Source organism: Carex rostrata, chromosome 3, assembly GCF_964058835.1.
Source record: "Carex rostrata chromosome 3, lpCarRost1.2, whole genome shotgun sequence".
NCBI classification, from domain to species: Eukaryota; Viridiplantae; Streptophyta; class Magnoliopsida; order Poales; family Cyperaceae; genus Carex; species Carex rostrata.
In genome coordinates, this window is record NC_135920.1 from 8,145,609 (window position 1) to 8,156,954 (window position 11,346).

Consider the following 11,346-nt stretch of genomic DNA (forward strand, 5'->3'; position numbering starts at 1 on the left):
GACTTGTGATATTTAACTGACAAATAAAATCAAAGTTATAAAGAGTTACGACATCACTTCATAAATATATCAAATGTCTTATTTTTTGGCATACACTATAAACAAGAAAACTTTTTCTTCACAATTATTTAAATCAAAATACTAAGATCTAAAAAAAAAAAAAAAGAGGACCGCCCGTGGGGGGGCGGTCTGCTTGGGGAGTGACCCGCTCGTGGGACGGGCGGTCCGCTTAGGGTGTGACCCGTCTCTGTTCCAGGTGGTCCGCTATTTTTCTGGGCCGCCTGTAGGCCTGGCGGTCAGGGTATTTAAAAAAAAAAAAAGGATGCAGGGTTATTTTTAAAATTATGTTTTGTGGGGTATTAAAAAAATGGCTGAGTTTTAGCTCTTATTCAATAAAAGGACACTCCATTTTAATAAAATGGTATATTAGTCAATACAATTTTTAAAATAATTAAATAAAATATAAAATAAATAAAAGAGAATAAAAGAAAGAAAGTTAAGTTTATATGAGAATATTGACTATTATGATACGGAGAAATTGACTATTTTAAAAGTTTGAATGGACACATAGGAAATTTTCCCTTCTTTGAAATATTCCAAATTGATTTCGGCAAGCACTGGCGACTGGGCACATTTCAAGAAGATTCTCATGCACCAGTTCTACCCAGGAATGGTAACTGGGATTTTGTTGGATTTTGTAGGACTCTGTGTTCTTGAGCCAATTGATTGGTCTGACACGAAACTCAAATTTCAATGCACAATGTTGTCGTTACGTTTCAAATAGTCTCATCACTCGTACAATCTCCGTGGCCGTTATATGAGAATCGCTGTGGCAAAGGTTTCATTGCTTATTTGGTGTGCAATGCTGCACGCCCCCACTAGAGCTATGTCGATGTCAACATTGATTCTCATTTTTTGCAAATATAATAATTAATTTGCGCGCCCCCACTCGTACAGTCTCCGTGGCCGTTATATTTATATTTTTTGCAAATATAAATATGATACCATGAAATTTAAAGAGAAGATATGTATTTTTTACGTTTTTGACATATATATACATAAACGAGTCCGGCTAGTATAACATCGGTGTTATATGACACTAACTTTTTAATTAATTAAATAGACTTCAAACAACTAATTTAAATCGTTCAAACCAATTTACTTTATAAGTGATGCGTTTACATACAATTTTTTTTTATATTTTCGAGTCATTTTCATATCAAATCAAGCAGCAAAAATATTGAAAATGAATGTATTAAAATTAACTTAAAAACTCACACATTTGACCGCTTAACTTGATACTAAATAAATTCAAAAAATTATAAATTTTAATGTAAACGCACAACTAATGAAGTAGATCAGTTTGAACAGTTTGAATTCACCGTTTGAAGTCGATTCGATAGATTTTGAAGTTAGTGTTATATAGGCTGAAATAACACTGATGTTATATTAGCCATACTCTACGTAAACCCCCCTAAATTTTATACTTTTCACAATTTACGAACTGGCGTTTTTACATGCAAAGCCACGGAATTCCTGCGAAGCGAAGATCCACCTAACAAACCCATTACCACTTACCTCTTACCACCACCACAAGACGGACACATGTATCTCTACATCAACTCAGAATTTGAGTATCAATGCAGACGATACGAATGCACAAGACGGTCGACACAAACAATTGAACTCAAGACAAATCTGCTGCGATCGTAAGGGGATTGTAAGGTCTTACGATTCTAAATCCAACCTTTCATTTGTTTTGAGATTCGTGCAAAAAACAACTTCTATGGAGATTCGTACAACTGAAAAAATAAAAGGTTGGATTTAGAATCGTAGGACCCTACAATCTCTCAGGATCGTAGCAGATTTATTTCCGAAAAAAACAAAACAACCAAGAGTCCGTATATTATACGAACCACTCGTCTCAAGTGGCCACTTATAGCGAGGCACCTAATCCATGGGAAGTGTCGCTGAGGTTGAAACGATGGAGACGGAGAAGAAGAGGCATGGCGTAGTGAAGGTGGATCCTCGGCCGAAGAAAGGCGCGAAGGCGCAGCTTCTGGATTTGATCGAGAAGGCGTTGGTGTGGATGATGTACGACAAGTCCCAGCCTTTGCATTATCTCTCTGGAAATTTCGCTCCCGTCAAAGAGGAGACGCCGCCTTGCCCCGACCTCCCGGTCAAAGGCTCTCTTCCTGTAACTAACTCTCTCTCGCTCTGAAAAACTTAATTGGTAACGGCTACCAAGTGCTCTCTCTATCACACACACACTGTGTTTGATTTGATTTGATGGGTCACATAAACTGCGATCGATTTAAAATAAAGTACTATAAAACAAACTGGCACTTTTCTTCTTGATATATTTTTTTAGGCATTTTCATTTTTGAAAAGTAGAGAGACAGGTAGATTGAAGATTAATGAATGTACTGTTTGTAAACTTTGTTTCTGTTAGTCTTAATAGAAGACAAGGATCTATATTGAATAAGTCTAAATCGGTTCCTTATAACAGCCAAAAATTTGGATGCTTGATCAAAGTGCTTATACCTGCGTGATCAATCAAATTGCCTGAATAAATGTGCACCTAATTCAAACGTGGCAAGTACAGTTTTGACAGAGTACACTCTTTGCCGGTATAATAGTTTTATTAGGAAACTTGCCTAATATGATACGTAAGTGCTGCTTACCAAAGAAAAGGTTGGAGTTCAGTGTTCCTTTTTGGCCATATTTTTATTTTCATATTGGCTTAATAGGCTGATTGATAGAGAATGGTGAGTAGAGAGAACTGAAGATAAAATTGTTGATTTCATTTCTGAATGGAAAATACTTCTGACCTTTCCTGATTATTTGATAGCACATCCTTTCAGGAATGCTTGAATGGGGAGTTTGTTAGGGTCGGGCCTAACCCTAAATTTGTACCTGTAGCAGGATATCACTGGTATGAATCTTGAATTTTTTTTTTACACTGTTCGTTACATATTCTTTGAACTATTCATGAATATGCTATCTTACGGAGAAGCCAGAATTTATTAAATCTTTCTTTATTTCTTTCTTTTTAATCTCGGCAGGTTTGATGGAGATGGGTGCGTATTCCTTCACTTTTGTTTCATTTGGCATTTTTCTGATGTAGCAGTACTAATGGCATTCCCAGTAAAAGTATGATAGAGATTTATTGATTTATGTAGAATGATTCATGGAATGCGTATCAAAGATGGAAAGGCGACTTATGTTTCCCGGTATGTGAAAACTTCAAGGCTAAAGCAAGAAGAATACTTTGGTGGAGCTAAGTTCATGAAGGTAAATTGCAAATATTTGGTGACAGACTCATCTACAATAGCACTATACCAGCATATCTAAATAGGTGGGAATAAATGAAAAACATCGAAGGGGTGAAATTGTGTCAAACCATTATGACCACTATCAACTATGTACTGTGTTAAATGGGTTGCTTCTTTGTTTGTCAGATTGGGGATCTGAAGGGACTTTTCGGATTGTTTATGGTTCAAATGCAAATTCTGCGTGCCAAATTAAAAGTGTTCGACATGTCTTTTGGTTACGGGACAGGTAATTTTTTGGCTACTGTATTTATTATTGTTTTTATTAGTATTATTGTAATAATTAAACTTGGTAACTATGTTTTATATGGGTACTAGGTAACACTGCTCTTATATACCATCAAGGTAAACTCCTCGCCTTGTCCGAAGCCGATAAGCCTTGTAAGTGAAATATTATTAGAGATCATTTTGTGCTCAATTACCAAAGACCTTGTAAAAGATAGCCCTAGTAGTTGTTCTGACATTTCAAATACACTATTTGCAATGTTGTTATAAATTAGATGTTGTGAAAGTATTAGAAGATGGAGATTTGCAAACTCTTGGACTGTTGGATTATGACAAGAGATTGAAGCATTCTTTCACTGCACATCCAAAAGTTGACCCATTCACTGGTAACTTTGTAATTTAACCAGAAGAGTTTCTTTAAAGGCACTAATCTTTTCCATGCATTTCATTTTAATGCATAAATTGCCTCTGCAACTACTACACCAGTGACCAAATTGTCTGTGTTAATTGTTAACTCCTCATGTACATAATGCAATAATGGCCAAAATGCCCTTTGGTTGGATATTTTTTTTTATCTACTGTTGAACTGGATAGAGTTTCCAAAGTAAGAACACAGTGTTAAAAGGCAATTTGATTATTTTTAAGTGTGATAACTCCTTCAGCCAATGTATTTTTAAATTATTGGAATGTTGCAGAGTCGAGATTATACTAGATACTAAAATAAGTTGGAGTCTTGTTTTCCTCAATAATGGACTGAAATAGAGTTTCTTGCACAAGATATTATATTTATCTCAAGGAAGCTAACAAGATGTACTGGATGCAGATGAGATGTTCACCTTTGGGTACTCACATGATCCACCGTATGTCACATATCGGGTCATTAACAAAGATGGGGTGATGCTTGATCCTGTACCAATTACTATACCAGCACCTGTAATGATGCATGACTTTGCCATAACTGAGAACTATTCCATTTTCATGGACCTTCCGTTGTATTTTCGACCAAAGGTAAAGAAGAGACTTTGAACATTTGAAAGTTTTGATAATTTTCAGATTATGGTGTAGAAAAATCTTTGTACTTTCTACCAGTTGCAGCTGATGCCTGATATTCTGTAGTAGTCACAATTAATTCCCAATGTTCTTAATGACCAATATTTCTCATATTTGCCACCATTATCAATATACAACATTATTTTAGGTTGTTGCAAACAACACTGAATTTAGCTTTAATGGTGGGTTTTATTCTCATGTAATCCAAAATGTCTATTGTGGTGTTAATTACATATAGAAGGTAATGATGGGCTTTATTTGCACATACCTGCTTTTGTGCGGAAGTTCAAAACTAATTGGGGCAAGTCTTGGGTGCCATTTTTAAATCCTTTTGTATTTGCTTTTTTTTTTTTTTTTGAAAAATTGTTAGCAGATCCTTTTGTATTTGCTAATTTTGTTTGTTTTGCTTATAGGATATGGTAAAGGGGAAGTTGATTTTCACTTTTGATGATACTGTTAAAGCTCGTTTTGGCGTGCTCCCAAGATACGCAAAGGATGATCATGACATTAGATGGTTTGAACTTCCCAATTGCTTCATTTTTCATAATGGTAATTCTTTTAGTCTTTATGGTGAAAAGATGATAGAGTGATCTAATTGGGACAAATAAAAGTATAGTTACTTGGAGGAACAACTCAAAGTTTCAGTGACCAATTCATGGCATACTTTATCGTTTAGTGATCTCTAAAGAAATTTACCCTTTAAATTTAATTTCATTTAATTCGGTTTTCTTTTATCACTAATGTCTAATATCTTGCATTACTTCGTCTACGGACTTTTCTGCCAAAAAAAAATTCCTTGCTTACTTCGATAATATATGCAGCCCTAGTCTACATACTAATTATTCAATTGTTTATTTTAATTAGCCAATGCCTGGGAAGAAGGTGATGAAGTGGTTCTAGTTACATGTCGGCTTCAGAATCCAGACTTAGACCAAGTAAATGGTGTCACCAAAGAAAAGCTCGAGAACTTCACCAATGAATTGTATATCATTCGACTTCTCCTTTTATATTTTGCAATAACCACATGTCACTAATGTCACTAATTTTATTAGCAATAACAATACTTCATTGTTTTTAGATATGAAATGAGATTTAACATGAGAACTGGTGAAGCTTCGCAAAAGCAACTTTCTGTTTCAGCTGTTGATTTCCCTCGAATTAATGAAAGTTACACTGGGAGGTAACTTCTTCCATAGTAGCTATTGTTATATTATAAGCTGTTGCAGGAGCAGATATGACTGGCATCGTCGCAGTTCATTGTTAACCTTTCTTACCTTAAAAAACCTGTGTAGGAAACAAAGGTACGTATATTGCACAATACTTGACAGCATTGCAAAGGTTAAAGGAATTATAAAGTTTGATCTCGAGGCTGAACCAGAGAGCGGCAAGGAGAAGCTTGAGGTGGGAGGAAATGTGTCAGGCATATTTGATTTGGGACCCGGTCGGTATGGGTCTGAGGCCATTTTTGTACCACGCCAGACTGGCGTGACTGGAGATGAAGATGACGGCTATTTGATATTTTTTGTACATGATGAAAATACTGGGTACTCTCTCTCATTCTCCTTCTATACGTTTCAACTTGAAGGCTGAACCAGTCAAGCAGCTACAGTTCAAGTAACATTTAAATTGAATAGAAATACTAGGTGTAGCCTTACAAAATTTAAAACAAAATCCCTTATAACCCATAAAAACATGATAAAGTACAATGCACAGATCCTTAACCAGCCTTCAGAAATTTGCTTTGTTACTCTTCAGTGTTCACTCTTGTAGAATGACTGTGAAAAGAACCTTGGGGAAAAAGACTGAAAAGACAGGCAGTTTGGTCACTTTAAAAAAATGTGAGAAGGGGTTGTTAGGATGTTTTTTGTGTGGGTCACTTCCTCTAAACACAACAAGTTTATTTGTTTTCTTTTTCTGTTAAGGTCTGTGCGAAAAAAAATAAGTAATACGCATGAGAATTTATTTTTTTATTTTTTAATGAATGAAGGAAATCAGGGGTGAATGTGATAGATGCCAAAACTATGGCAGCTGATCCAGTAGCAGTTGTGGAGCTGCCTGCCAGAGTTCCGTATGGTTTTCATGCCTTTTTCGTTACTGAGGTTAGTGTCATATGGAACTTTTGTAATTAGCATTAAAATTGAGAGTTGAACTAGGGTGTTCTTAAGTTCACCAAGCCCCTTTGTGAATTCAACTCTAAAACCTATTAGATTGGTTTCAAATGACAAATCTGAACCGGTGAAACCTATCTACCTTATCTAAATACAAAAATTTTAAATTTTAGAATTAATTTTGTATAGAGTCGAGTGGTAAAAAAAATATTCAAAAAAATGAATGCATTAGAATTAAAAAATAATCCTTCTAATTTTGACCGCTTGAGTTTATACTAAATTAATTCAAAAGTTTTAAAATTTCGCATGTAGACGCATCACGTGTAAGGTAGATGGATTGCAACGATTCGGATTTATCATTTGAAGCTAATTAGATAGGTTTTAGAGTGGAGTTCACAAAAGGGCTTGGTGAACTTAAGAACACCCTACTACCCTAGTTCTACTCTAAAATTGAATATTATATATTTGTTAGCAGTGCTTTGTGTGAAAGCCTGAAAGGTTGAGACTTGAGAATATCTCAACATGCAATGAGCAAAGATGAGTTTTGTGAGAAACTTAATAGAGATTTTTTTATTTGACAGGAGCAACTTAAGAGTCAAGTTGATGGGAATATGTGACCACTTGTAAGACACGTATAATGGGCCGCTACATCTGAAAGACTGCTAGTAAAATATCAGTATATAATTGTTTATATACACCACAAATACCTACTCTTAATTTCATGTACAAAATAACTAGACTAGTTTATTGTACACAATACCTATTCATTTAAAACTACAAAAAAGGATGAGCTATGTATTGTCTTTTACGGATGGCCTCTGTCCCTGATTTGTCGTAAGCAATATTTTAAAATGCAGTTTTTATGTGGTATGATGAAACTCACTGCATACTGTATTACGCATATCCAATACGTAGTCGTATATGTGGACTTTTATGCAGATTTTAAATGAGAAATTTATATATATATATAGACTCAGAGTATGGCTAATTTGCTGTCAACAGCATTTTAGCTAACTGCTGCCAGGTCTCTAAGCCATCGGATCAGATTTTAGATTCGTGTTTGGTGAGGTGCTAATTTGATTTTGACAGAACGAAAAAAATCTCCGTTACGTAGTGTTTCTCATTTTCCTTTTCCCCAGCGCCTCTCTCTCTCTTTCTATTTCCTCCAGCCTCTCTCTGGTTCTCTTCTCGATTTGCTGTGCTGGCTCCAGATCTGCCCAGCTCGAGGTCGCTCTGACGACTCCACCCAGCTCTAGTTCGCTCAGATCTGCTCCATGTTGTTCACTCAGCTCTACCTCCCTTTTGTTCTCCTCTTGCCCTAAGCTTTGCTCCCTGTGCTGTCTCTCCTCCGACTCCAGTGAATCTCTCTCCGGTGCATTGCAAGGAATTGAAAGAGAACCATGCAAGTCTCTCTTGCTCTCTCCTTGTCTTCTTCATGCTTCTGATTAATTGGTCCTAATTACTTCTAGTAGAAAATATATAATTATCTTTTCACAAATTAGGTAACTAATTTTAGACTCGACAAAATTTTATGGAAAATTAGACAAAATAATCTAGATATTTGAAGTTACTGATCTTAATTTATGAAAGCTTGATGTTTTTATGTAGGGTAAAATTATTAACTGATCACTTTTCCTTCATGTATTTACCAAACTTGTTTTGTAATTGAATTTTTTCTCAAGTTTCATCCCCTTGTTGCTAGAATTGTAGTAAAGTTACTATGTGTTATATAACTTGGGGTATGATATACTTATATAATATTGGTTCTAAGAATAAGAAAACCTTTGATTTAGTGAAGATCTCCTTGCTTGAACTTCTGTGCCATAAATTAAAAAAAAAATAGTATCAAAACCAGCATGTGTTATGGTTTAACCATCTCAAAATAAATTCATATTGTAAGTCTCAGCTTAAGCTCCTTTGTTTAAAAACAATCAACTAAACATCAAAATGAGGCCATAATTAAGGGGCAATGGTTCAGATGCATTGCATTGCATTTAGCCATAATTAATCAGAAGCATGAAGACAAGTAAGAAGGAGCGCATCACTGGATTGTGCAGAAAAATATGGATTTTAAATCCAAAGAAGTGCTACTATTGGCTATGTTCATATGCTGGAGAGAGCGTTGCGCTAGAATTTTTAGAGATCATTCTAAGGAGATGCAAGAGTTAATTACAGAAGTTCAAGATCAGTGGAACTTTCTCCATTGATAACAGAAGAGAAAAGTTTTACATATGAACTAATCATGGAGCATATATGTGATGGTTTTGCTTTACCATACATTTTTGCATATGTTTTTGGAACCTCGGGACATCACACGGACAAGGAAGGGTCTCAGTGCTGAGGAATAGTGTGACACAGTTGGTGAAGGGTGATACTGGTATGCGGACTGGTACGGAGGCGCGGTACCAACCGCCCTGACAAGGGAGCCTCCATTACTGCAAGAGTAATAGCGAGGGGCAAAAGAGGCAAAAGGGTCAAAAATCACCCACTGGAGATGTAACATGCAAGACCGGCATGATGGTAATGATGCTGGTAAAGATGAAGAAAATACCACCCTATTGGTACGCCTACTGACTGGTACAACGAAGAGAAGATCAGGGACCTTATTGCAAAATTGTTATGTTTTTCTGTTTTTAGCTTTTTTTTTCTATTTTCACGGGCACTTGGATCCTTTTAATTCTTACTTTACTTTTCTGTTATGGCTCAGATGTTTGAGCTTTTACTATTTTTGTGTTTAATTTTGTTACAAAACTTTTGTAATTTTACCATTATCAATGAAAATTATATGATTTTTTTTCTTAAATTATATGATTTTTTTGCTTCATTTTTTTGTATATTATATGAGCTAAATGACCTCAATTAACAAATTACTTGAAAATTCAATCAACTCTGGCAGTTATATGAATTTTTTTAGCTTCATCTGTTTTGCTTGTGCTGTTTTTTTGCATACAGGGGAAGCACCAGACTGCATATGCCAGTGGCCATCAAATTGATGGAACTTTTTTTACCATTGCTTTCTGTAATCTAAGTTGGTGTTTTTTATGAATAATGCAAGTTTTATTTTATTGTAATCTCTAATCAAATTCAATTGTTAGCTCAAAGATTCATGTAGAACAAGCAGCACAAGTTTTATTTTGTTGTTGTCTAACAATTGTTCAATTTGATTTTAAAACCTGTAAAAATAATAACGAAAGCCAAAAATGTCATCTACTGAATATCATCTCCAATTATGTCTTAGTTGTAAATAATAAACAAAAGGGTATAATTTCTATTGTAAATAATAAAGAATGACATTGCATAAACAATGATACAGTATAATGCCAGATTTTGGCAAACTAAAACAATGACAACAAAAAAAAATAATGACATAGTATAATGCCAGCAACAGGTTCAGTAAACACTGAATAACAATTACAATTGTAACAACAAAAAATAACATCCCTTTGCCCCAAAATAACAATAACTGCACAAAATTCATCTATTAGATACTAAACCACTTGAGCAACAACAAAAGCTTATATCAAGCAAATAGTAATACACTACCCATTGATCACAATTAAGGTTATATCAAGCAAAAACACAAAGTCATATTAAGGTTATATCAAGGTTATATTAAGCCTTGTTTTCCTTATTTTATCAGAGTTTCAAACAAAACACAATTTTGCTAGTACTGTGACTTTGTAATTTTTCTAAAACACAACATAAGCCCGAAATTTTTATTAATAGGAAATATAATAAAAAAATATCCAGATTAGAGAACACTTTTGATTTTTTTTCGAGATATAGGGAAAACGTTTTGATTTATCACGGCCTCTGGCCGTTATGGCTTATCACGGCCTCTGGCCGTTATGGCTTATCACGGCCAGAATTAACACTAATTACTGCACTTATTAAAAAAAAAAGAGTTCCTAGCCGTGATTGATAATCACGGCCAGAATTCAAATCCAGTGCAATATCTGACCGTGTAGAATGAGATCTGAGTTTGTCCATTTTAATATGGCATATATGCTGGCCGTGATTATCAATCACGGGCATAATTTTTTTTTTTTTTTTTTTTTTTTTTTTTTTTTTTTTTTTTAATAAGTGCGGTAATTAGTGTTAATCTTGGCCGTGATAAGTCATAACAGCCAGAGGCCGTGATAAATCAAAACGTTTTCCCTATATCTCGAAAAAAATCAAAAGTGTTCTCTAATCTGGATATTTTTTTATTATATTTCCTATTAATAAAAATTTCGGCAACATAAGCAGATATTATTTAACATGCAAATTAATATACCAAAATAACACAAGGAGTATGAATTTAAGCAACTAAGTACATACAATTTAGAGCATATGATTTACGGTTTCATACTTATTTTTTCCAACAATAATATGCTAATATATTTCTTTACAAAACTAATTCATATTGTCACTCAAAAAAGAAAATTACAACCCTAGTTCATATTTGCCAAAACTGGTACATAAATTCAAAATATGCTATCATCTTCACTCTCAAAATCAGCATCCCCTTTGTCATCATGAACTATCGAAACTCATGCTCGAACTTTGCTTGAAACTCCATCACTGATTCTGTACAATTGAAAAATAAGATAAAATCAATCAATTAAATAATCAACCAATTAACTGTTAAG

At 34.5% G+C, this 11,346-nt stretch overlaps 1 protein-coding gene across 1 annotated transcript; it reads left to right on the forward strand.

Moving 5' to 3' along the window:
- Positions 1-1,882: 1,882 nt before the first annotated feature.
- Positions 1,883-7,542, forward strand: CCD1 (carotenoid cleavage dioxygenase 1). The gene is made up of 14 exons (XM_078299171.1): positions 1,883-2,197; positions 2,865-2,935; positions 3,066-3,080; positions 3,183-3,294; positions 3,462-3,561; positions 3,651-3,713; positions 3,833-3,943; positions 4,381-4,565; positions 5,021-5,156; positions 5,472-5,589; positions 5,686-5,787; positions 5,900-6,151; positions 6,595-6,706; positions 7,297-7,542. The coding sequence occupies exons 1-14, from the start codon at positions 1,958-1,960 to the stop codon at positions 7,330-7,332; spliced, it is 1,653 nt and encodes a 550-aa protein (XP_078155297.1). The 5' UTR covers positions 1,883-1,957; the 3' UTR covers positions 7,333-7,542.
- The last annotated feature ends 3,804 nt before the right edge of the window (positions 7,543-11,346 follow it).